The sequence below is a fragment of the Erpetoichthys calabaricus genome, chromosome 12 (genome assembly GCF_900747795.2).
Source record: "Erpetoichthys calabaricus chromosome 12, fErpCal1.3, whole genome shotgun sequence".
Taxonomy (NCBI): domain Eukaryota; kingdom Metazoa; phylum Chordata; class Cladistia; order Polypteriformes; family Polypteridae; genus Erpetoichthys; species Erpetoichthys calabaricus.
The window spans coordinates 123,362,770-123,390,420 of NC_041405.2; the positions used below are offsets into that span (position 1 = coordinate 123,362,770).

Genomic DNA, 27,651 nt, shown 5'->3' on the forward strand with positions numbered 1-27,651 from the left:
ATATTTACTGCCCTCATTTTAAGATTTGCTGTCTAACTTGTTTTAATATTTGTTTTAAGTTGTATTTTTATTTTGATTCATCCCCATACAGTATAGAAAAACACAGTACAGCATTTTAGCAAAAGTAAAACAAGGTAGCAACCTATGTGGTATATTGGCTAAAGAAATGTAATGTAAATTACAAAATTGCTGGTTCAAACCCTACCATGACTCACTGTGTTATTCAGAGAAAGTAATTTACCCTACCCATGCCCCAACTGTTGTTTTTTTGGGTGGGGAGGTGGAGTTAATATTTGTTACTGTGTGTGTGTATTTGTAAAGTACTCTGGTATGTTATTCATTGTTAAAATTGTTTTAGACAATAAAGGTTAATTGTTTCTGCTTTCAGGTACAAGTATCAAGGTGTTAAACAGGGTAATCTTTTAAAAATGACTAGAGGCAGCATGAGAAACATGATCTCTTATTCTTTCCCTGCCACTGTGAGGAATAGAATTGGAAAATTAAATAATCTATAGTCCTGCATTGGTAGGCACCTTTTGATCTATTAGTGCTTGTCAAAAGACTGGCAAATAAGAGCAAGCCCATTCAAGTACTGTCATGCTGTAGATTAGCAAAACCGTATGGTAGACTAAGCACATATATCAACTCCATATTTTATTTAATCTTTTGAAAACTAGGTAAAAATGGAAAGTTGTGCATAAATAGTTTTATATTTACAGTGTAAATAAATTTTAAGAATTTGTTTTTCAGAAAAATCCATTTATTATATAAGGAAGAGGCCAGAGCTGCTTTTCCTGTCTGATCTATTGATATCTTGAGACCTACTGAAGAACAAACTTTGCCTCCAGCCTTTTGCATTTAGTTGTATGTCCCAGCAAGCTTATAATGTATTTACCAATCTTGTAGATTTAAATTCCTTTGTGAGATCATGTTCCTGACTTGCATGAAAAAGATCTTAAAACTATTTTTGTTTAGGATAAACTTGGCTGAATTTTTTTTTGAAATTGTGCCACATTGTCGGCTGTTTGGAATTGTGAATGTAATGTTTTTTGTTTTTATTTTAGAGTATTTTAAATCTGATACAAACTTTATCTAGTACAGAACCAATGTCTTAAAAATAATTCTAAATGCTTGTTTTTGAAACTGACATTTTAAACAACAGTCAAATATTTAAGTTGTAAAGTTTTATCTGCCTTAAGGCACAGTTAATCACACTCAAACAGAAATTTATACTGGTGCTACATGGAAAAACATCTCCAGAAGCAAGAATAGACTTGCTCAAAAATGTTGTAGCCCCTATACATCCTGTACATTGATCCAAAAAAAAAAAGCAAAATATGTATTTTGCTAGAAATAGCACACATTAACAATTGCTTTTGCTCAATTAAGTTATATCATTTAATTTCTTGGCTGAGATGTTACCCCTTAATTTAAGTGGTTCTTGTCTACATACATCTTTTAAGCAGGCTTACAATTTTATACCTCTTATTTGAAACATTTAATGGTTTTTGAGCTAGATAGCTAAAGCAGATTTTCTTCTTTGACACTGAAGTTACTTGTAGGCAGTGCTACATATTCAATGCTTAGTAGAATGCACTGTCACTTTCATAATGTAGTACAGTGTTGTGAGAAGTGAGGGCTTTATTATGTGACACCCTTCTAAATATGGTTGTGAGGTCTCTTTTTTTCTTTCATCACCATCCCACTCTAATTTAGCCTACTTCACTTGTGATTTGAGTAGTTGTCGCACCTGCAACCAAAAGGCAAAACATAATAATTGCTTGCTTGTGATAGTAATGTGTTCACTAGTTTTTAAAAAAAAACAAATGTATCGAAATTCTATCACAAGCAGTAAATAGGTAAAAAATATTTTTTACAGTTCTTCTTGTGACATATGTTTATTGCTTTTCGTGGTGGTAGTTGTTTTGAAGCCGACCAGGACTTATATCCAGTCTATTGGTGATATACTGTTAATAATGTTTGTTCTAATGATTGGAGTAGTATGTTGTATTATGTCTTCACAACCACAGGATAAAGGTTGATACAGTGCATTTCCGAATCATCCGAGTATTCAGATTACTTCTAAGAACTTGGTGTGCAGTTTATTAATTTGATGTCTTGGGATATTTTTTGTTTTATTCTCAAAAAGTTTTGAACATTTCCTTGAAGAGAGAATTTTTTTCATTTTTCAAATTTGAGATAGTATTGAATTTCACTTACCCTCTGAGTTTAGAAGATGGGCTGGGATGCTTCTAGTTGAACAAATAAGTCTGTGTGGTATAGGCTATTACAATCCTTGCACTTAAATTTGATCCAGGGGCACACCAAATATCACCATTAATGTATTTGGACTGATTGTAACTTCAAGGCTGTCCGAGAAATATGTGAAGATTTTTGTTCAAAATGTTAATTTAGAGCATTCCCAGAACATATGGCCTAGTGAAGCTGGGGCAAGTTGGTAGCACTCACAAGTTGAGTCTTGCCCTGGGTGCATTTTGAATGAGAATCTAAATGAGATAAATGTGATTGATGAAAGACCTTTTAGTTGAATTATGGAGTGCAGGGCGCATATAGAGCTATAGTGTATTCTATATATTCATCTGAATTCACTCCTTTTCTGAGATCCTGATTGAAAGGTCTCTTTCGTATGGTTCCCTATGAGCTTTGAAGCGTAAGTTATTTGAAATATTTTCATACATTGTTGAAATGGTCTCTGAGTGTTTATCAGGACTAACCTGTATCTCTTCTGGGATTAATATGGGTGTGAAATGTGAAACGTTTGGCAGCTTCCTTGTAACAGAATTTCTGATTTGCATATAGGAATAATGTGTAGCTGGAAAGTTAAATTTAGAATGTAATTGTTTTTAAGATAAGTATATTGTCTATACAAAGACCTTTAAGTGTCTTAATCTCTAGCATTTTCCATTAAGTTATACTGAGTATGTTTGAGAAGGTGAAAGCAAAGTAATTATCATATATAGGAGCAATAGATAAGAGCTTTTCTGCTTTGATTGGTTTTGCTTTCCTGACTCTGATTCATGCCTGTCATATTGGTTAACAAATAATACTCGACTTCTTGGCTGGCAGACCTCTCACAGCAACCTTTTTGACCCTGATTTCTGTTTCATGTTTTAGGCTCTGTTTAAAATACTTTTTTACTCACTGGCATCAGTCTTAGCGTGCTTTTCTGACACCTACTCCTGAACCGTAATCTAAAACCATACATGACTGTGCAGTTATTATACTTACATTCTCTAAAACAGCTCCATTGCTGATACAGTATCTACATTTGTACTTTATACATCTGCATTCTTCATCCTTTCCACACACCCTCTACAAAGACAGGTCACATTTGCCACCTGTAGACTATCCTTTACATTACTAGATGTTTTACACACCCATTTCTTTTTTTCTTTTTTTTTTGCAATGCGGCTTACATCTTCCATTGCATTTCAATTTCAGTTACTTCTTCTTCAATTCCACTTCACTTTTTGCCATCAGTGTAAGGTTATTGTAATGCAGGAGCTCCCATGGTAACCCTTCATTCACTTCTTTGATCATTGTTTCCATCACTATCGCACAAAACAATGGAATAATGACAGATCCCTTGTGTAGCACCATTTCAAAAGTTTCACCATCCCCTTCTGCTGTCCTGAGCAGCATTCATTTTTCCCAGTATGTTGACATCTCCCCAGGAAGGAGTTGAATTACTTAGGTAGCAAGATAACCCTGTCTTCCTTTAGCCACATTAAGTGTTTTTCCTTTGTTTGATCTAAGGCTATCAAATTAGTGAAAAATTAAGATTCCAACATTCATATCAGAAATCATCAATCTCATTCTCTGTCTATATAAAATGCAAAGTTCACCCACTTACTTACTCATCAACAAAAACACTATTTTCCATCTACCTAAAAAGCTGAAATTTGTCAGGATGTTATAGCAAGGGCAGTAGGTATCCACTAAGAAAAGACATTAATATTTAGGTATTTAAATAAAAAAAAAGAAAAGCAACAAAAAAATTAACCTCAAAATCTCAAAAATGTTTTGACGGATTTGATTGAGATTTGGTGATATTGTACAGAAACAAAATTAGGCACTTCTTTTTTTTGGATCGATATTTGTCATTAATAATACTGTATAATAAGTGGGACATTCTACTGCACCACAACAACGATCTCCTGGAGATATGGAGTGTTTATGCAAATGAATGCTGTCTGCAGAAGCGAAGTGAAAGTTTGGCGAAGCTCAGCAAAGACACATTTAGCAAGTACTTGTCTTACAACTTAATGCCAAATGCTGAAGTGGGGACTACAATTCCCATCAGCCAGTGTGTTGCTCCATACGCTCAAAAACGTTAAATCAAAGCATTGACAAGTGCAGTATGTCATCAAAGGTAGCAATTACTTTAACAATTTCAATATCTCGTTGAATTATATCATTTATCTTGTAGCATTGTTTCAGAAAATTTGTGGCTTTGTGACCCAGTTTTGCCTCACAGATAACATTTAAAGGGGGTATTTCTCCCTTTGTGAATTGAATGGAAATGGAAGTTTTGTTTTTTTTGGGGGGGGGGAGGGGGGTCTTCATGGTTCATGCAATTAGAAATCATGAAAATCTCAGGCAGCATTTTTCAATCCCTTTGGCGGGCTGGGGGTGTATCACATTTGACAATAAATCTCACATAAACCGATTATACTATATTTTTGTTATCAGTACATACCTTGTGTTTCTAAAAATGCCAACAATGTTGATGCCCTGCATAATATCATTAAGTTCACAATATCAATTGACCATCAGTGGTTTTCTGAAGTTGAAAAAAGAGGAAATAAAAGTGAAAGAAAAAAAGAAACCCTGCAAATTAACCGATGGAGCCAAGCCATTATTAATGAATTGCGATTTTTTTTTCTCTTATAGCTGATAGAGGTGCTGCTTTTCAGAATGTGATAGGAAGAGAAAAAGACAGTGGTTTTGGGTGAACAAAAGTAATTAGTAACTTTTGTTGTTTTTTTTTTTTTTTTTTGTGGGTAGACATTTATTCAAATCCACTGTAAACTGAGGCAGTACTGATTTTAGGATTTAATGATAATGGAAGATTTTAAGCAGTTTAGATTTGAATGAATCATCTAAGTTACCTTTGCAACATTACCAAACATTGCTATAATACAGAGTTCTACTGTAATCTGTTTCACACCAGCACTACAAGGGACTGTATGTTGCAAGTTCAACATAAACCGCTCAAGAGAACTAAAAAATATTAGCCCCTGGTTTAAAAAAAAAAAAAAGTTACGTAGCACTTCTGATAAACTGATTAATCAATGACACTATAACTTAGGCCAATTGACTTTGAAAATTCAGATGTAGTTTAAATATTCTGGGCAGTGCATATTTTTTGGTATCATATATGTTTTGTTTATATATATATATATATATATATATATATATTTATAAAATGTGCTGGTATCCCAAAGGTTGCTGGTTCGAATCCCTGCCACTGCCAAAAGAGATCCAACTCTACTGGGCCCTTGAGCAAGACCCTTAACCTGTAATTGCTCCAGGGGCGCTGTACAATGGCTGACCCTGCGCTCTGACCCCAATGGGTATGTGAAAACTAACAAATTCCTAATACAAGAAATAAAGAACAAAAAAAAAATATATATATATATATGTTATCATTTATATTTTTACTTTCTTGCCCATGGTAGGTCTCAAGTCACAATATATTAAGACTTGTGCATAGTTGCTTAAAATAAGCTGGTGAAAACTAGAACCTTCCAATGAATGCAAATTTCAGTGAAAGTAACTTGATCAACAAGAAAAGCACTGTTCAAGCACAAAAGTGATGAAAAAATCAGCCATTGAACAAGTTTGGTCTGTGCAGGACCAGATCCAACTTGGAACTTCTTAGCACAGAACAACAGTTGAGTGTTGTGAGCTGCAGCAGGCAATCAGTAAATAATACTTGCCTTCTTCACCCACCCCCTTTAACCCCCCCCCCCCCCCCCCCCCTTCACAGTTACAGCAAAAATGTAATGCAGGTAGCTTAATACAGTAATCCCTTCTCCATCGCGGGGGTTGCGTTCCAGAGCCACCCGCGAAATAAGAAAATCCGCGAAGTAGAAACCATATGTTTATATGGTTATTTTTATATTGTCATGCTTGGGTCACAGATTTGCGCAGAAACACAGGAGGTTGTAGAGAGACAGGAACGTTATTCAAACACTGCAAACAAACATTTGTCTCTTTTTCAAAAGTTTAAACTGTGCTCCATGACAAGACAGAGATGACAGTTCCGTCTCACAATTAAAAGAATGCAAACATATCTTCCTTTTCAAAGGAGTGTGCGTCAGGAGAGAGAGAGAGAGAGAGAGAACAAAGCAAGCAGTCAAAAATCAATAGGGCTGTTTGGCTTTTAAGTATGCGAAGCACCGCCGATACAAAGCTGTTCAAGGCGGCAGCTCAAACCCCCTCCGTCAGGAGCAGGGAGAGAGAGAGAGAGAGAGACAGAGAAAAACAAACTGAAAAATCAATACGTGCCCTTTGAGCTTTTAAGTATGCGAAGCACCGTGCAGCATGTCGCTTCACGAAGCAACTGCACACAGAAGGTAGCAACGTGAAGATAATCTTTCAGCATTTTTAGACGAGCGTCCGTATCGTCTAGGTGTGCGAACAGCCCCCCTGCTCACACCCCCTACGTCAGGATCAGAGAAAGTCAGCGCAAGAGAGAGAGAAAAGTACGTTGGGTAGCTTCTCAGCCATCTGCCAATAGCGTCCCTTATATGAAATCAACTGGGCAAACCAACTGAGGAAGCATGTACCAGAAATTAAAAGACCCATTGTCCTCAGAAATCCGCGAACCAGCAAAAAATCCGCGATATATATTTAAATATGCTTACATATAAAATCCGCGATAGAGTGAAGCCGCGAAAGGCGAAGCGCGATATAGCGAGGGATTACTGTATTTTAAGAACTTGTGTTTTTTTAAATATGTATACAGTAATCCCTCGCTATATCCTGACGTAGGGGGATTGAGCAGGGGGGCTGTTCGCACACCAAGACAATACGGATGCTCGTCTAAAAATGCTGAAAGATTATCTTCACGTTGCTATCTTTTGTGCAGCTGCTTCCTGAAGAGACATGCTGCATGGTGCTTCGCATACTTAAAAGCTCGAAGGGCACGTATTGATTTTTGACTGTTTTGTTTTTCTCTAGCTCTCTCTCTCTCTCTCCCTGCTCCTGACGGAGGGGGTGTGAGTTGCCGCCTTCAACAGCTTTGTGCCGCGGTGCTTCGCATACTTAAAAGCAAACAGCCCTATTGATTTGTTTGCTTTCCTCTGTCTTTCTGACAGACTCTGCTCCTGACGCGCACTCCTTTGAAGAGGAAAATATGTTTGCATTCTTTTAATTGTGAGACAGAACTGTCATCTCTGTCTTGTCATGGAGCACAGTTTAAACTTTTGAAAAAGAGACAAATGTTTGTTTGCAGTGTTTGAATAACGTTCCTATCTCTCTACAACCTCCTGTGTTTCTGCGCAAATCTGTGACCCAAGCATGACAATAGAAAAATAACCATATAAACATATGGTTTCTACTTCGCGGATTTTCTTATTTCACGGGTGGCTCTGGAACGCAACCCCCGCGATGGAGGAGGGATTACTGTACTATTATTAGTAATTGTATTTGTTTTTTCACAGTGCATTTGTAAAGTATTAAGCACTTATGACTTGTGCACTGTTGTGTGAAAGAGACATCTGAATACTGAAAAGAATGCTATACAACACTTCATAATATTAGGAATTTCAGTTCATACAAAGAAAGCAAAGCAAAAGCAAAACCAGGGACACATCACACTGCCTGTCATGCAAATAAGAAACTCAGATGAATTCTGTCATGACTGTTTGAACATGTTAATATTGTTTTTGATAGCTGTGCTTCTTTTTGTTCCTGGAGCTTGCTTTTATTATATGTATTTAGGTAATATAAGTCTGTATGTACTTTATTTTAAAAATGAAACAACTGAACTATTTAATGTTGGATTATAATGGTCCTTAAACATTTCCTTCACATTATAATTATTATACAAGTGATTGCCTTTATTTGCAACAACTTAGGAAAAAAGTCTGTAAAATGTATTAGGAAACTACCATGTTAAAGAATACAGAGAAAATACAGTATTAAAGCAAAGCACAACAACTATAAGCAATGAACCAGTTGCATTGGTCTTTGCTTAATACTTTGCAAGGAATAGTATACGGGACTAAACTGAGTTTCTTTCTTTTTCCCTTTTACAGTTGCAGAAAAAATGTAATGTAAGAGACCTGTATATATTGTATATTATTAAAATATGCCTCATTGTTTTAGGCAATATATGTGAAGTCAGCAGCCATTTCATACTGCATGTGGAACAATATTTTAAATGAGGTAGTAAAATAAGCATTGTTGACCATGGAAATGGTCTTGAAAATGATAACTTTAAACCTGTTATAATAATACAAATAAAATTAATTGCAATGGCAGTTCTTTCCATCGTCATTATGAGAAAGGAAACTAGCTTTCCTTGGCATGACTGTTTCTGAACCGTTCAGTCATAAATAGGGAATCCATTCCCGGACGGGTTTATCCATTCCTGGGAATTCGGGAATCCTGAATTTCATTCCCGGGAATCCCGGGCTCCCAGGGATGACACAGTGCACGGGTATTTCACATGTGAATGATTTTAGAAAGACTGACACTTATCTATACTAATAAAAGGCAAAGCCCTGACTGACTGACTGACTGACTGACTCACTCACTCACTCACTCACTCACTCACTCACTCACTCACTCACTCACTCACTCACTCATCACTAATTCTCCAACTTCCCGTGGAGGTGGAAGGCTGAAATTTGGCAGGCTCATTACTTACAGCTTACTTACAAAAGTTAGGCAGGTTTCATTTCAAAATTCTACGCGTAACGGTCATAACTGGAACCTACTTTCGTATACTGTATACGGCCACAGCGGGCAGCTCGGTCGCCGTGTGAGGCGGTTGCGTCTTGCATCATCACGCCTCCCTGCGGCTGCTGCGGAAATCACCACGCCTCCCACGTAATTGACTGCCTGCCCATATAAAGCCGTTCTTCGCTGCGGTGTGTGAATTCCTTTCCTTGCTTTGCCAAGGAGGCATTCTTTTCAAAGCTTATCCACAGTTTTATAAACGAACGAGATATAAGGCCGTCCTTTTTCCTTGCTTTGCCAAGGAAGCTAAGGCGCTCCGCAGTTTTTTTGTGAAGCGGTCTTTACACATCTTTTTCGCTGTGTTATAAATGAACGCCATATAAGGCACATTTCATCCACGGGTTCTCCGCTGTTTTATTGTTCATTTGTTAAGATTGTTATAGTTATTGTGTAGATATTTTACACTTACTTTATTCTTCACGTACCCATTTCCTTTATTTAATCTGCGGCTTCTCTGCTGTTGTTTTCTTCGTTTATATATTTGAATCCCTTTCTTTGCCTGACTGCCTGCCCATATAAGACGCTCCGCAGTTTATAAGGCATATTTAATCCACGGGTTCTCTGCTGTTTTATTGTTCATTTGTTGAGATTGTTATAGTTATTGTGTACATATTTTACACTTAGTGTTCAAGTACCCATTTCCTTTATTTAATCCACGGCTTCTCTGCTGTTGATTTGTTCGTTTATATATTTGAATCCCTTTCTTTGCCTGACTGCCTGCCCATATAAGATGCTCCGCAGTTTATAAGGCACATTTAATCCACGGGTTCTCCACTGTTTTATTGTTCATTTGTTAAGATTGTTATAGTTATTGTGTACATATTTTACACTTGGTTTACTGTTCAAAGTACCCATTTTCTTTATTTAATCCGCGACTTCTCTGCTGTTCATCAAGTACCCATTCCCTTTATTCTTCCAACTCTACCCCTATTAAAATGTCTATCGAGGTGATCACCATCAATCAAAGAACTATCACTTACCGAGTGGTGTCTATGCCCGGAGATGGCGCCTGCCTTTTCCATTCCCTGTGTTTCATATTGCACGGACATATCAGGCTCACTTTTGATATCCGCAGGGACATTGTGTCTTATGTATTAAACTAGCAAAATACCCGCGCTTCGCAGCGGTGAAATACTGCTGGCCACAAATCAATGTTGTTACTTTAAAAATAAACATGAGAGTTCATTTGAAAGGCGACAAAAAAGCCGAGGAGTTCTCTGCTCTTCTGATGAGTATAGGTGATGGCACCTTCATACAAGAAAATCGTAAAATAAATATTCCTACAAATCTCTGTCTCATCGTGAATACCTTACAAAGCCTTCTTCAAAATGTTTACCCCGATCTACGAAATCTCCACCAAAATGACGTGTCATGGTTAAGAGAGAGAGCTATCCTGACACCAAAAAATGACATGACTAAGACTATAAACCACATTTTACTTCAAGAACTACCTTCACAACCAAAAACATATCAATCTGTTGATTCAGTTGTAGAAGTAGAAGATGCGGTACATAATCCGATAGAGTTTCTCAACACTCTAAATCCTCAAGGCACTCCTGAGCATAATCTCATTTTGAAGGTTGGGGCACCAATAATGTTACTGAGAAACTTACAACCACCGAAACTTTGTAACGGCACGAGACTTCAGGTCACATCTCTACAAAACAACCTAATTGAAGCAACTATTTTTACTGGCAGTGCTTTAGGTGGCACAGTTTTTATTCCTCGCATCCCCGTTATACCATCTAATCTCCCATTTCAATTCAAACGCGTTCAATTTCCAATAAGGCTGTGCTTAGCAATGACAATTAATAAGTCTCAAGGACAAACACTACAAAAGGTTGGCATTGATTTGAGGCAGGATTGCTTTTCACATGGCCAACTGTATGTTGCATGCTCAAGAGTAAGCTCAGCGCACAGCTTGGTCATATTACAACCGGAGGGACGAACTGACAACGTCGTATACAAAGAGATCCTTAACAAATAATTTTTTGTATATTTTCCCTCAGTTTAAAAATGTTTACTTTTTTCTTAATAAAAATATTCACGCAGTATTTCACCGCTGCAAAGCGCGGGTATTTTGCTAGTTTTTATTAAAACTACTGCAATATGTTGACACAAATAAAAGACTAACCTTCTCTACAAGCGGTTCTTGCTGTCATAGAAGTACATGTATCTTTAGTTGTGCTTTCTACGCTCTTATTACCATAACATCCTCACAGGTGGCGCAGTGATAGTGCTGCTGCTTTGCAGTAAGGAGACTGTGGAAGATTGTGGGTTTGCTTCCTGGTTCCTCCCTGTGTGGATAGTGCTTTGAGTACTGAGAAAAGCGATATATAAATGTAATGAATTATTATTATTAATGTGTCCAGCGTGCGGTCGTCCATGCAAGAGTGCACCTTCGTGCAGAAGTACATCAGTTGCTGAGAAAGCACGCTCTGCCTCCACTGAAGTAGGCGGCACAATCATCAGATACTGATACACTTGTTCTAAACAACGCCCGCGCTTGCCGTTGCACTGAAACACCGCCATTTCAGCTTTTACTGATGCATCCAGGTTCTTGTCATCATTCTGTGATGGCAAGTTTCTTGGCACAGATAATGCGGATGCAACAGACTGACGCATTGCAATTTCAAGTTGCTGTTCAAAGCTGTTGTCTGATGAAGTGCAAGCTGCAGCAATGGCGCCACCTTAATTATTTTCAGCTATAACTCTGTTATTTCTTGATCGATTTTTACACGCTATATATGTGAGCTTGGCCGTTCCTGTTTTCCCGGGAATTACAGCAGTTTCATTCCCGGGAATGCGGGAATGAAAAATGTTTGGGAATCTGAGCCCGGGAATGGATTCCCTAGTCATAAAGCAGTAGTAACTCAGGGATTTCAAGTTCAGGAAAGAATCAAAACAGAAACAGCAGAATGATACTTTCAGGCTGCCAGAAAAGTGTTTAGAAATGTATTCTTTAAAACAATTGTAGATCCAGGAGAAGAGCATTGATGTGGAAAAAAAATGTATCTTAAACTGCATTGTGAAAAGGTTTGTTTAAAACAAACTTTCTTTGTTGCTAATGACGAATCAAGTTATTCATTCAGACGTAAAAAAGGCTCATCGTGGAAGACAATGCTAAAATAAAGTAGAGGTAAAGCAAACAACTGTTTATTTGCCATCGAGCAATGCTTTCTAAGAAATATTTTTATTAAATATACCAAATCAAGTCAAATTTTTTTTGTCACATACGAATCATACATACAATAAAATAACATTTAGGAGGTCTTCTGTTGGATGCATTTCCATACTCGGCCGCACTATCCACTTTGATTGCAAATCAAAGTGTTCACTCCCTGTTTTTCACCATTACCTGCCCAATTATGTTTTTTGCTTTCAGTTTTCCAGTTTAGCAGCAATACAGTGGTTAGGTGGACTCTTGGGATTTGGGTAAAGTTAAGAAACTTTGGAATTAGTTTCTTCTGTATCTCTTCTCATCTCTTTGCAAACCATTGATGTCACCTTTCTGTATAGGTAAAGTATTGCTTCTCGTATGAAATGGAGGATTTATAGTACATCTTTCAGGTATCTATAAATTAATGGAAACTTGAATAAATGTCAAACTTTCAGTTTCCAACAATCACACTTTTTTCACTGTGTTCTGCTCTGACACTTTATTTAAAAAAGAAAACAAAATTGCAGAATTTCCCTGTTTAATCTATAACATTGGCTATCAATCATATTCTTACATAGACCCAAAATGTAAAAGATGCAGTTTTTTATGTAGTGTATCTAAATAGTGCTATGCTGGATATTGTGAAAAATCAGTGGGAAGAGGATCTGAATTTTGCACTGTATGATGAAGTACAGTATGTGTGCTATCTTGAATGAATCTCTGTATGCTAGGTTGAAGTTAATACAAACAGTATAATTAAAGACTTAAGCCAACTGGCACAACTACTGTTTAACTCCTGCCTTAAATGGTACAATGCCAGTCTTGCTTAAACCAGTAAATAGAGAGACACTTTCTGCCCAGTTGTAAGGTTGCTGGACAGTTAATCATAAGAACAAATATTGTAACATAACAAATAGTGTATATGTGTATGCATGTAACTTTCATAAATGGTGAACATCTGGTAATGAATTAACTGGCTTTCTCTGACTGCCTGTTGTTGTTTTGTGAGTCACACCCTTTTTTTTTTTTTTTTTTTTTAACTGGAAAAATTTTACATAAAAAAGCATGATAAAGAGTTTGAGGAAATGAAGGTCACATTCAAAAATAAGACTTATTGGATGAATACTGTATATTTGTGAGAACAAAATTCAAATTTGACTTTTTTTTTTTTTTTTAGAGCGCAAGCTATTTCTAATCTATACTTTTAATCCTTATAATTGTAAGAGCCAACGTAACAATAGGTTTCATGGTAAAAACTCTTGAAAAAATTGGAAATTAAGATCAAAGCTGTCTTATGTAATAATGTATTATTTTAAATTAAGACTACAAAATGTCAACAAAAGTTCGGAAGCAATGTCTTCATGACCAAACAGTTAACTTTGTGAGCTGAAATGTTAAAGGCCTCAATCACAAATTAAAAACAAAATACTTTCTCATCTAACAGGTCTAAACCTAAAATAGTATTTTTACAGGAGACCCACTTATTAAGATAGATTATGGTGTGCGAGTGTTCACAGGGTAAAAATCTCACTGAGTTTATAAAACACATTGGAAACTGTTTGACTAGCATAAACACGAAGGAAGTTCAATAGTCAACACTTTTGCTGAAGGGTGGGTCAATAATTAATCCTCAATCTAGTTAGTGTTGTGGCAGTGGTGGGCCTCCAGAGCTTTTCAAGTAAAGTTGAATCTGATTGACAGTGATCTCGCCTCTTCATCCACATACAATGTTTCTGGTCCACATTAACTATTCTCATGATCTAACCCCACTGCACAAGAGTATCTAGCTGCAGACATAATCCAATTGGCTCTTCAGCAGAATTGTGATTTTTGGGCCAAGGCCAGAAGAAATATGCGTGTTTTGCTTCTTTTATTTTTCTTTTTTTATGAAAAATGACTTTTGTTGTAATGAATTTTGCAGATAAAACAGACTTTGCTGTAATGAAGTTTATTTTAAAAATAAGTTCTATAGGAAACTTAATTATTAAAATTATTAACATGAGGATTTTGCTAAAATGGAGTTTGTTCTAACAGAATTTGACCTGAGTGTGTATGTATGTATGTATGTGTGCATATGATCCCAGTATAATAGCAAGATCTTACAAAAAATCAAAAACAGAGAAAATAATTGTTTAAATTATTTTTTTCCAATATCAAGCAAAACTCCATATCCCAGAATTACAAAGTGAAAACAGGATTTTATTATTTTTTGCAAATTTGTTAAAAAATAAAAATGAAATATCACATTGACCAATTTCTCAGTACTTAATTGAAACACCTGGCAACAATTACATTATTCTTTTGTGTTTGTGTTATTAATCCATATTTGAAGGTCTCATATCATTTACTGTGAGAATATGCAGTAATGCTGAAAAATTACATTTTCAGTGCTTTGTCTAAGAAAAATAATGTATGTAATAAACAATAAACCACTGGCACTGAACCAGAATGAATAAACTATAAAATAATATTAAGTTTATTAATGACAGTTTAAAATGGGTACAGTACCTTAGACAAGTGTGCTCAATTTGTTTTCTTTTTGTCAGATTTTGACTTTGTAACAGATGAAATAAGATTTTTGAAAAATTTAAATCATCAAATTAAAAAAAAAAACACAAATACACTTTTAATTTTTAATTACAGGCCTATATTTACTTAGCTACGAAGTCTTATTAAAACATGTGATGCAGTTTTTTTAATGTTGAAATTGATTGTGATACAAACCTTTAAATGAAGACTATTGAGCAATCCGGCCAAGTGGAGAAAAATGTATGATACAACTAGCTGTATATTTTTAAACTTATTTTGACAGAAGCAATGGCATTTCTTTGGTGAAGACACTGCTACAAGACTTTTTGTGACTGTAATTGAGTTACACAAGTCAGCTAGAGTATTGGTATAGACTCACTTTACGCATGCTGAGGGTAGAATCCTTTTATGGCATCACTCAACAGACAGTTCTTAAAGAGAAAAAGATAAATGGGACACCATATCAGAACATCATTAGAGTGGCTTAAAATAACATAAATGTGATTTCTAGGTAGAGGTGGTGCATGTGTAGCTGTTATCCACAATCAATCCAAACCAGAAACACATGTTTAAAAAAGTAATTGTCATTTTACTAGTGCACAGTTTGTTTAATTGGGGTTTAAAATTAACTGCATTTGCACTGGCATTTCACAATCTCATCTTTATTAAGACATTGTTGAAGGTTCATTCATCATTCTGGTTCATATGATCAAATGTAGGGTGCAGGTCATGTCCTTTGGAATATTTTGCATTTCTTCTTCCCTTCAGGCTACTAATGTGTTTTTAAAGTAGCTGTGCACTCACTGCCTGTCATTTCCCTTTTCACCACAGCATCTTACTGACGAAGAAAGAACGGTCTGTGGCATATAATTAAAATTCTAATAGTTTTGAACTTGGTGTATTTATGGTGTCTGAATTTTAGTTTATCAAACTAATATATCATTGCAGGAATCATCTTACTAAAAATCGATTTCTTAAATATTTAACTTTGTAGATTCTACTAATGTTTTTATGTCCTTCTTGCTGTTTTATGCCTTTGTTTTTTGTATCTTTGTAGATCCCCAGTGAAGTTTATCCTGCCAGCTGTAAAGGTATGTAATTTAATTTTTAAAATACCAGATACTGCATTCCACAGTAGTGATTGAAAGGAGGTAATTTTATAGTGCATCTGGAAAGTATTCACAGCGCATCACTTTTTCCACATTTTCTTATGTTACAGCCTAATTCCAAAATGGATTAAATTCATTTTTTTCCTCAGAATTCTACACACAACACCCCATAATGACAACATGAAAAAAGTTTACTTGAGATTTTTGCAAAATTTATTAAAAATAAAAAAATTGAGAAAGCACATGTACATAAGTATTCACAGCCTTTGCCATGAAGCTCAAGATTGAGCTCAGGTGCATCCTGTTTCCCCTGATCATCCTTGAGATGTTTCTGCAGCTTAATTGGAGTCCACATGTGGTAAATTCAGTTGATTGGACATGATTTGGAAAGGCACACACCTGTCTATATAAGGTCCCACAGTTCATGTCAGAGCACAAACCAAGCATGAAGTGAAAGGAATTGTCTGTAGACCACTGAGACAGGATTGTCTCGAGGCACAAATCTGGGGAAGGTTACAGAAAAATTTCTGCTGCTTTGAAGTTCGAAACCACCACGACTCTTCCTAGAGCTGGCCGGCCATCTAAACTGAGCGATCAGGGGAGAAGGGCCTTAGTCAGGGAGGTGACGTAGAACCCGATGGTCACTCTGTCAGAGCTCCAGAGGTCCTCTGTGGAAAGAGGAGAACCTTCCAGAAGGACAACCATCTCTGCAGCAATCCACCAATCAGGCCTGTATGATAGAGTGGCCAGATGGAAGCCACTTCTTATTAAAAGGCACATGGCAGCCCACCTGGAGTTTGCCAAAAGGCACCTGAAGGACTCTCAGACCATGAGAAAGAAAATTCTCTGGTCTGATGAGACAAAGATTGAACTCTTTGGTGTGAATGCCAGGCGTCACATTTGGAGGAAACCTGGCACCGCTCATCACCGGGCCAATACCATCCCTACAATGAAGCATGGTGGTGGCAGCTTCATGCTGTGGGGATGTTTTTCAGCAGCAGGAACTGGGAGACTAGTCAGAATAAAGGGAAAGATGACTGCAGCAATGTACAGAGATATCCTGGATGAAAACCTGCTCCAGAGCGCTCTTGACCTCAGACTGGGGTGACGGTTCATCTTTCAGCAGGACAACGACCCTACGCACTGTAGCAGATAGAGGCTTTGTCCACCTCTTGAACCCTCAGGTACCACTCTGAACACCAGGTAAAAGTATAAATAGTATTTATTTTACTATTAAATCGTGCACAAGGCACTCTCCACACCACACTCATAAACACAATAATTCTCTCTCTCACTAACCAATCCTCCTTGCCCAGACACTTTGCCACCCTACCTCCCAGCTCAGCTCAGTGTAGTGGGCTTCCCACAGTCCTTTTATATCCCCTGACCCGGAAGTGGTTCCTGGCAAAACCCACAAGTCCATTTCCTTCCGGGTCAGGGTAAACAGTCCTTTTATTCATCCCGGGAGCACGTCGTTCCTTCCGGTCACGTGATGCTGACGCACTCCCGGGTTATAGGGCACACAAGAGCCCACTAGCCCCCTTACAGCGACTCCCGGTGGCCCCCAAGGTATCCAGTAGGGCTGTGTGTATAAACTACAAAGTCCATAAGGCCCTGCTGGCATTCGGGGCACCATCATGCTGTCCGGAGGGCTCCTCCTAGCGGCCTGGGGGTGGCGACCGGAGTCTGTAGCCAGTCGTCCATCACAGTTTTCCCCCCCTTTAGCGACGACAACTGGGGCGGAGCGTCGATTCCCGCGTTATCCGGACCGTGGGTCTGTTGTCGAGATCCCCCAGCGAACCTTGGGGGAATGGTGTATCTGCTATCCCACCGCTCCCCTGTCCTCCGGGGACAACTTCACCACACGTGGCCCGGTTGCCGGCAGTTGTAGCACCGCCGACGTCCTCCTGGTGGCCTCTCTTCCCGAGACCTGAAACATCTCGGGAATTCGGTCAGCTCCACCCTTTTCTCCGCCAAGGAGGGGTTAACGGCCACTTTGCTGCTCTCTGCCCATTTTTTTACCTTGTCAGGAGACCCGCGTTTAATTTCGGGGATCTCCTGCTTTCTCTGGGGCTTGTGCACAGCGTGAGGCTCTCTATGGAAAAGAGAGAGCCTCTTTGCTGTTTGCACACCCGTTGTCCTGTGTAATTTCGGAGGCGGCATCATTAGTACCGTATCGCTCCGGATAACAGCACTATTCAGCTGTACCGGGGAGATCGGCACTTCCCCCGCCCCTCCGGTAACCAACGGTAACCCCCTTATTTTACCGGTCGGGGTCTGGAGTAGCGACTCGCTCCGGCAGGCCACGTCACACGCATGCCCCGGAACGATCGCTTCCTCCCCCGACCAGTCAGTCATGGTAGCACGCTCACTTGTCGGGTTCACAGTGCTTTGACACCCGCTACTAATTAAACGCGGTGTCGGCTCGCACTGTGTCCCCTTATTATATACGGTACAGAAATCACTCACCTGTACTGCCGAATCAATCGAGGCCTGGGCTTCACGGCCTAATCGCCGTAGGTACTCTTACAGTCCTTTCAACGGCGCTTTGGCTGTAGCTCCCAGCTCCTCCACACGCTTCTTCACCTCTTCCATCCCCTGAAAGAAAGTGTATAGGGGCTCGAGATATTTCTCGAGCTCCCGCAAGTTTATAAAGTTAGTTGTCTCGGCCGGAGGCAAAGTTACTTCCTTGTTTCCTTCACCCTCCGGCCGGGAGCCAATGAGCACGTCCGCTCCTGGCACGTGCTCTGCTGGGCTTCGCACAGGCTTCTGGGACTTGGAGTCCGAAGAGGAACGGGTAGCCTCCCGCGGCTGGCTGCGGTCTGCCTCTTTAACTTTGTCGGCAGACTGTACAGTCACTTCCCGCCCCTCTTTACCTTTGTTTAAAGTTGGCGCTGCACCGCTCGTCGCCCCCTTCCCTTTCAGGGAGCTCAGACGCTTCGGGGAATTATTGACCCCACCGATGGCTGGAAACTGACCCTCCTCCCGGTCGCCATCGCGCAAGGTCATGTGGACGTTGTCAGCGTATGGGCTTCTCCTCTGCCGACTCCTAGAACAGCTCGCCTTCTTCTTTTCGCGGCCATCTTGCTTAGGTGTGAGGCGGGCGAGCTCTCTGTCCTCTTCGTGCAGACAGGCCTCTGCAAACAGAGAATAACAAGCTCCCGGCGGTTCGCGTGCTTCCCCAGCACTTACCTCGGAACGTATGCGGTCTTGCTCCAACTCCCTGTAATAATCTTCAGGAGTTGCCATCCGGCAACGTTCCGGCTGCTGCCCCGCTCGGGTTTGCTCTGCTTTGTACTGCGCCCGGTCTTCCTCACTGCCGGTCAGGTAAGACCATAGCGTCTCCAGCCCATCTGGGACCGAAGTCTTCTGGCTAGCTCCAGTCTTCTTCCCAGATTTCTTCCCCATAGTCTGCTGTAAATGACAGCTTACAACTGCAGCGCTCTTGGTCGCAGGTGGGATTTTCACCTCCGTGGTTTCAAGAGGGACCTTCGGAGGGTTCTCTGTTACCACAAAAGTTATATTAAATGCAGATCCTCTGCCACCGGACGGCCAGAGTATCCTGCCGACTACGCCAGTGTAGCAGATTGAGGCTTTGTCCACCTCTTGAACCCTCAGGTACCACTCTGAACACCAGGTAAATGTATAAATAGTATTTTTTTTACTATTAAATCGTGCACAAAGTACTCTCCACACCACACTCATAAACACAATAATTCTCTCTCTCTCACTAACCAATCCTCCTCGCCCAGACACTTTGCCACCCTACCTCCCAGCTCAGCTCAGTGTACTGGGCTTCCCACAGTCCTTTTATTCATCCCGGGAGCACGTCGTTCCTTCCGGTCACGTGATGCTGACGCACTCCCGGGTTATAGGGTACACAAGAGCCCACTAGCCCCCTTACAGCGACTCCCGGTGGCCCCCAAGGTATCCAGCAGGGCTGTGTGTATAAGCTACAAAGTCCATAAGGCCCTGCTGGCATTCGGGGCACCATCATGCTGTCCGGAGGGCTCCTCCTAGCGGCCTGGGGGTGGCGACCGGAGTCTGTAGCCGGTCGTCCATCACAGCCCACAGCCAAGATATCAAAGGAGTGGCTTCAGAACAACTCTATGAATGTCCTTGAGTGGCCCAGCCAGAGCCCAGACATGAATCCGATTGAACATCTCTGGAGAGATCTTAAAATGGCTGTGCACCGACGCTTCCCATCCAACCTAATGGAACTTGAGAGGTGCTACAAAGAGGAATGGGCGAAACTGGCCAAGGATAGGTGTGCCAAGCTTGTGGCATCATATTCAAAAAGACTTGAGGCTGTAATTGCTGCCAAAAGTGCATCAACAAAGTATTAAGCAAAGGCTGTGAATACTTAAGTACATGTGATTTCTCAGTTTTTTTATTTTTAATAAATTTGCAGAAACCTCAAGTAAACTTTTTGCACATTGTCATTATGGGGTGTTGTGTGTAGAATTCTGAGGAAAAAAATTAATTTAATCCATTTTGGAATAAGGCTGTAACATAACAAAATGTGGAAAAAGTGATGTGCCTGTATTATACCAGGTACAACATCAAGTAGTGTTTTTTTCCATTTTTATTTTGTCATTATATTTAACCTGTTACTCCACAAAACTGGAAAAGCATTGATGTCTGAAAATTGAGGATAAAATAGGAAAGTAAGCTGTTTGTTGTATTTACAATTTTATGTGTTAAAGTGTTTGCCAAATAATTGTTATTCAGGCATTCATTTTCTTTCAGTTTAGACAATTTGCAGTGATAAATGCCACTGTACACCTTTGAAATTCCTAAGTAATAAGGAACTAGTTTCTGTGTTAGACAACAGCATTCCTGAAGCATCTTAATTTTTTTTGTTAACTAGGTGGTTCCACCCCCTGCTCGCTTCGCTCGCCCACCCCCGTATTTGGTTTACTGGATATACAATTTAAAGAGATTATTTTCATGGGAATTGTTACATATGCATTATTTTCACTTTTACTTTAAAAACTTTTGTAAAAACAATACTTATTTCCGGCCCCGTGCGTGGTTACATCTCTTTCTCGCAAGACGTATAACGCTGCTCGCATTGTGAAGGGGGGGGCGGGGGGGTGGCTGAACGCACGCTAATGATATGCCATCGGATCATCTGCTGTCTTTCTGCTGCTGGTGAGTTCCCAGTTCTGCTTGTCGCATGTCGTTGTTTTAAGAGCTGGGAGCACATGATGCGTGTCTGCCAAAAGCAGTCCAACAACTGCTAGGTTAGATGTCAGTGGACTTGTTTTAAATTGTGGCTCACTGCCTTGTCTCGCGTGATGCCGTAAAAACAATAATTGTCCTTTATTTCTGGCCCCGGGCGTGGTTAAATCTCTTTCTTGCACGACGTATAATGCTGCTCACGTTGTGAATGGGGGAGAGTCAGATCATTTTAAAGCCTGTACAGCCGCTGTCCTTTTTGCCACTTCGTGTCTCTGCTGCTTGCGTTGTGATTGCTTCTCCGTGATCATAATTAATATACACCTGACCGAATTATGTTTTCCTTGATATTAAACTTGTCGTTGCTTTAACTGTTGCAGGACCACAGATTCTCATAGCGTATGGTCCATTATTGTGTAAATCTACATTTTGTGCATTGAATGATGCGAAGGCGAAAAGACTTTTTCTGCTCTTTGCCTTTTATTTCTCACCTCGCTTTGTCCTGCTATTTTTTCAACTACACCTGGTCCTGATGATTAATTTCCTTTTGTTTGCGCTAATGCAATCTTTTAGTCATCGATGTTTAATTTATAACGTATTGTCCTTTATACGCTTTATATGCACTGAGACCCCTGGATCTGTGTGTGCTGCGTGCCTTTGCACTACTGATTTTTTTGCTGGGCATGTCTTGCAAGAATCTCATGTTCTATATCCCCGCGAGACGCTTCGTGGCCATTCTCTTTCGTCTCGCGGGTCTTTTATTTGTCTTCCGTGATCTTAACGTGAAGATCACGTATCGTCTTCTAGTCATTCCCTCTAACAGGATTTTTTTTTATAATAGAGAGATGTTATATTTTTTCTTTTTGTCCTAATTGTTAATGCCCTACATCTAACAGTTAACAGGAGCATTACTACAGAAATGCATCATTGGTTAATGTTTGCCATCTGCTTTTAGTTTTATTGGGTTGTGCATTGTTATCCTTGTTGTTTATATTTTTTACCATTTTTTTTGTTGATGTCGTCACATTGGCAGTTATTAATTTGATTTGCATTGTTTATTTAAATACACCCCTGAGGAAGAGGCAATCACGAAATGTTTTGTCCAAAGTCAACAGATCTGATGTGGAATATTATATAATGTCAATACCAAGGAGTAAAATTAGGTTCTTTTAGTATCCTGTGGATTTATTTTAATCCAAATCAATTTTCCAGAGATTTACAGACTACTTATATAAAGAATCTGTGATTTAATACACAAGTCTGCTCAGAACAGTTGAGTTTTTATCTGATGCAAAAGTCTGTTCAGATTATATATAAATGTATAATTGGACTGAGATTATATAATTTGATACATGTAGTTCTCAATTTATTTATTCTTGATTGTTTGTTGATTGTTTGTAATAGATATTCTATGTTCTTTTAATCTATGCCACTCAATACAAAATGTATCCAGTGGAGCCTTCATATATGCTAAGAAAGATAAACTTTAATTACAGATTGCACAGTGATACCTAATTTGAACTCCCTCCTCACTGCTAGGCCTTTCATATTATATATATGTAGAATCTTGAGATCAACAAAATACCAAAATATGCATATTACTTAAACTTAATTGCAATGCCACTATGAAAGCAGCATATTAAAAAATCACTTCACCATACGTATCCTTAGAGATATTAAGACAAAGAATTATGGGTCTTAAGAAAAAGTGTAGTTAGCTCTTTTTAATGCATCCTTGCACTGCTACACTAAAGCAATTGATGGAATTTATGTGGAACAGCACATTTTTTAGAGTTTATAATGATCATCAGTGGCCTCTTCAGGGGAACAGAAAGCAATGTCATAGGTACAGGTAACAGTATAACTTCATTGTAGATTCACATGAGATTCAAGACATATACATAAGCTATTTTTGTAGTCTTAGTGTAGAATGTTGTTACTTAAGTACATCTATCAAGTTAGAATACATTTTACAAGCACTGCATGCTAATCTGACTGTACATTTGTGTCCACCCTGTCTCCTCTGTAGGCTCAGTTGTTAAGCAGCACAAAGCTTCCTTTTTTTTGTGCTGGGCACTTTTGTGTGAACTTGGTGGAAAATTCCAACTTTAGTATTAAAGAAGTACTCCACAAAAATTATCTATTTTTTAATCTGCTACATACACTGTGTTGTTTGTAGTAATTGCATAGAAAATATGTTGACCTCATGGAGAAAGGAGATCACAAAATTTATGATGCAATGGGCTTTACTGGGGGTCCACGAGGAACTACTGCTGATCTGAACAAATCTCAGGTTACTTGTGTCACATAATCAACTTGTCAGTTATCCAGTGTGATGGGTGGCCACGGCCATTACCCAGCTGGGATGCCAGCTAGGTGGAAGGACCGGGGAATAGAGTATCCACAGGGCACTACCTCCCAGTTGATGCTAGAGGGAAGCCCTCCTGGCCACCTGTGACACCATGGATTCCCTCAGGGCATGTTTGGAGTTGTAGTCAATTACACCTGGGAGTGATTCCAGGTAACACTGATGAACCACCTGGAGCACTTCCAGGAGCTGCTTAAAAGGAGCTGCCTCACTCCATTCGGGGGCTAGAATCGGGAGGAAGAAGGACGAAGCTCCTAAGGTGGACTGAAGGCGAAAGGGCTGTGCTTTGCTTGTTGGTATTGTGCTTTTGTGGGGAGCAAAGAAATGCGCTTCCCCACATGAATAAAAATGTTTGCTGTGCAACATTTGAGTCTCCACCTGTCTGTGTTGGGGTTGGAGTGGCTGGAGTGCCCCCGGTATTCTACACCAGTTATATACTCACAGTGTCCGATGAACATTTTTGTAAAAATATTGTTAAGAATAAATAAACGCTGTACTTGAACATTACAGCACATAATCATACTAACTTAAATATATGTGCACAATCAGTTTACACTAAAAATATCTAGAAAATGTTTGTGGATACTGATTGTATGTCCATCCCTTGTAAATTATAAGTACCCCAAACAAAAAAAAGAAGTGGTCAGATATCAAAGTCAATGTAAAAAGGCGAGTCATAGCCTGCCATTTCTTTATTCTGTTCAGACAATATTACAAAAGCTGACCCCCATGCAATGGTCAGGCGGTGATGGTGCTGCTGTGCCGAGCGTGACTTTGCGCATTGGCTGCATACACACCTCTGCTTTGAAAACTGCTGGGTGACCATCTGGCTGTGTGCAGACAGATGCTATTTTGAATAACAAAATGCAATGGTGGATGCTGCAGGAGATATGGCCAGTGAACTAAGGAATATAAGGGCTGTACTATGTGATTTTGACCACAAATGAAATGAATTGATTAAAAAATAAATGCTGCATCTGATTACCTGCTTTTATATTCTTCTAATTACATTCAAACGAAGTTGTAACGCTGTCTGATTTGGCTGATCGTTTGGTGGGTCAGGTTCATCATACCGCATCTATTCAAGTATGGGCAAGCCACAATTGTGTGCCACATTATGAAGCATGCTACATGCTTGCACAATGTGACACGCGTTCTGTGCACTATAGAGTGGCACATTAATAGATTAAAAATGCTTTCTATTTACATAAGAAAATTTACATAAGCATACAATTATTCTACTTAAAATCTTTTATTGAGCAAATTTGTCTCATTTAAAATTGTCCAAAATGGATCCAGGAAAAGATCAAACCTGTGAACATTGCAATCAAGCTCTAGCCTCATTGGGCCATATGTGTTGGGCATGCACCAAGTTAACTTCATTCTGGACGAAAATCTTTAAATGCCTTTTAGACAAGCCTTGTTGTCACTCCTAATCCATTAACAGCTGTGTTTGCTGTACTCCCAGATGGGCTTAAAGTGTCTTTACTTCACTATTGGCACATACTGTAGGCTTATCTTGCTGAACTGGAAGAATCCAAAGCCATTTCTTTTAAGTCAGTGGGCAACTGATGTTATATACTATTTGAAATTAGAAAAAATCTAATTCTCACTTAGAGGATCTTCTCAAAACTGTTTTTAAAACCTAGTAGGATCTGATCAATAACATTTTAGAATAAGCATTTAAATTGGGAAAAGGATTTTTCTCATGGGTGGGGGTTGATTTAAACATTTTGTCAAGTATGACTTACTTGTATGGAATGTTACTTGCTTTTAATAAATTAAAAAAAATGTTATAAAAAAATACATTTGGAAAACCTGAGGTTGCTGCAAATTGCTCTTTGATGTTTCCCACTTCAACTACAGTGTATGGAAATCATATTGATCTGGATGACAAGCAGAAAATACCATCCTATACAGCTGGAACGACTCAGTGATGGCTGAGAAATACCCGATCAGTCAGGAAGTTCACATTGAAAAACTCCTGTAGCTAAAAACTCAACAGTGGACAGAACTTGCAACAGAGCAGGTAGAGCACAATTCTTCACTGTGCCGTTGTAAAGCCGGTGCCAGTTCAGCACACAGCTCCAAGTGGACAGCTCTTGGAAATCAAATTCAACTTAGAAGCCAGTCATCATAATTTTTAACTATACCCTCCCTTCCAATTCTTCTGTTTGTGATGTCTTCTAACAGCTCTAAAGTAGCCATGGTAGTTGGAATAGTTTGGCCATTCCGTGCACCATTATATTGTTACAGAATGATTACAATCAAATTAATTAAATTTGTAAATGATATGCAATTTTGATGTATTTGATAAAACCCGTATCATAGATGTGAATTTAAAATAATACCAATAATATGCTGTTATTTCCTCCCTTCTATGAACAATGACAGTAGACCCTGCAGTGAAAACAAAAGCTAACCAACTCCATCTTCTTTTTTAGTTTAATTTGTCCAATATGGTTTCTGAAGCAATATAAAGAAATTAAACACGATTAACGGTTTGCACAACAATGAAATACAATTGGCTAATTCTATAAAGTTGTTAGTATGGAAAAATAAATAGTTTCAAGACACTGTGTTTTAAGGTTTCTAAACTCTTTTGGGACTCCACCCAACAGGATGACACGCCGAAGAGCGTCCCGAAGCGCGATCGCTGCATCTGTAGAAGACAGCCAATTGGCTGCTGGGGCAACCGCAGGCTCCCAATGCTGTAGCAAAACAAATCCAAGAAAATTGTGGTCTCGCTATGAGCACCTGCCATTGAAGGGTGATGCAAGGAACATTATAAATCCAGGGAACAGTATTATTGGCCACTAACCTGGCCACGTCCCTGCCTGATTGCTGTGTCTGTGTATAGGAGAGTGGTAGATCCCAGTGCAATAAATAATCATGCTGTTCCTGTTTCAAGCTGAATAAAATCTGGTTTTGCTAAAGTACTGAGACTCATCCTTGTATTTTGGGGTGCAAGACAGGGACTTGCACGTCACATGTGTAAATTAGCTGCATATTAGCAGGTTAACTTCTGATTATGGCCATTTATGATCCATACAGTATAATATTCACTACAGTACAAAACTTGGTTTTACAGAAAAGAAGGACATGCATTGCCCTATAATCATGTGTTCTCATTTGTCACATACGTTAATAAAATGAATTGCAGAATAATTCCTAGGTGTTAACTGAGTCTCCGTGTAACCTTCTATAGCATGAAATGGAAGAACACCAAAATACAGCACTTATTGACTGGTCAATATAAACCATAACAAAATCATGTGATTTTTATACATGAAATGTGTATGCATACCCATTCAAAACAGGTTTATTATCAGACAGCAATACCAGAGAACCATATCCCAGTTTCCAATGTTCAAGGATACCTATAACATTTAAGTGCAGTAAAATTTTGAACTAGGAATTCTACTACATCTATAGTATTTTCACCTGTACTGTATATTAGTTGCATAGAATAAAATTACAGTACTGAATATATTGTAAAACAGACAAATAAAAATCAGTCTTAGACAACATCATTGTATTGTATCAAACAAAATCAGCCTTATCATATATCACCCAGGCATCATTGTAAGAGCCGTTTGCTAGTTATTACTGCATAGTCTATGGGAGGTTCTTACAGCCCCCATAAGTTGAATTTAATTGGTATATTCTAACTATTTCTAGCCTCTCTGACTCTACATTATTTAGTAAATAATATTATATATGACTATACACCTGCCTTGCCGTGTGTGAGATGTGGAGGGCACATGGTTTTAAACCGTGCCTTACGTGCCCAGTAACATGAAAGACAATGTGCTCTATTGAATGTGCAGCACCGTATGTTTAAAGCATATTGAAGAAGAAGTAAAGCATCTTTAAATATAGAAACAACTATAGTTTGGCAAAAAGCTACGTTTAGTGACGATACATTTTTTTCTATTTTTTTGCCTTTTATTCTATGTGAGTAACAACCTTTTTTCTTTATTTTTATGTGGACTATTTGCTTTGAATTTTCACTAAATCTTTTAAAACAAACTTTTGGACTGAGAGATTTCTTTTGGCACGTGTTTTATCTGTGCTTAATCCTGCCTTACACTCCTGCAGCTACAATCATCATAATATTTTATCACGTTGCCCTGATAATTCCCAACCATAATGGATACCTGCCTTTTACAATAAAGTGTAGACTGTATATGAAATAGATTTCTGTAATTTAGTGTTGAACTTTCATTTTATTTCTTTCTTGTGTAAATGGGAAATCATAGCATTTCAGTACTCCACAAGAGCATTTTTTCAAATACTTTATTTGACAC

The 27,651-nt window shown here is 38.8% G+C and overlaps 1 protein-coding gene across 1 annotated transcript in view; it reads left to right on the forward strand.

The window, feature by feature from the left end:
* The window catches only part of wdr44 (WD repeat domain 44), a 108,256-nt gene that overhangs the window by 3,826 nt on the left and 76,779 nt on the right, over nt 1-27,651 (forward strand). Inside the window, exon 2 of the mRNA XM_028816090.2 lies at nt 15,741-15,774. Coding sequence (XP_028671923.2) covers nt 15,741-15,774 — 34 coding nt within the window. The remainder of the gene's footprint in view (nt 1-15,740; nt 15,775-27,651) is intronic.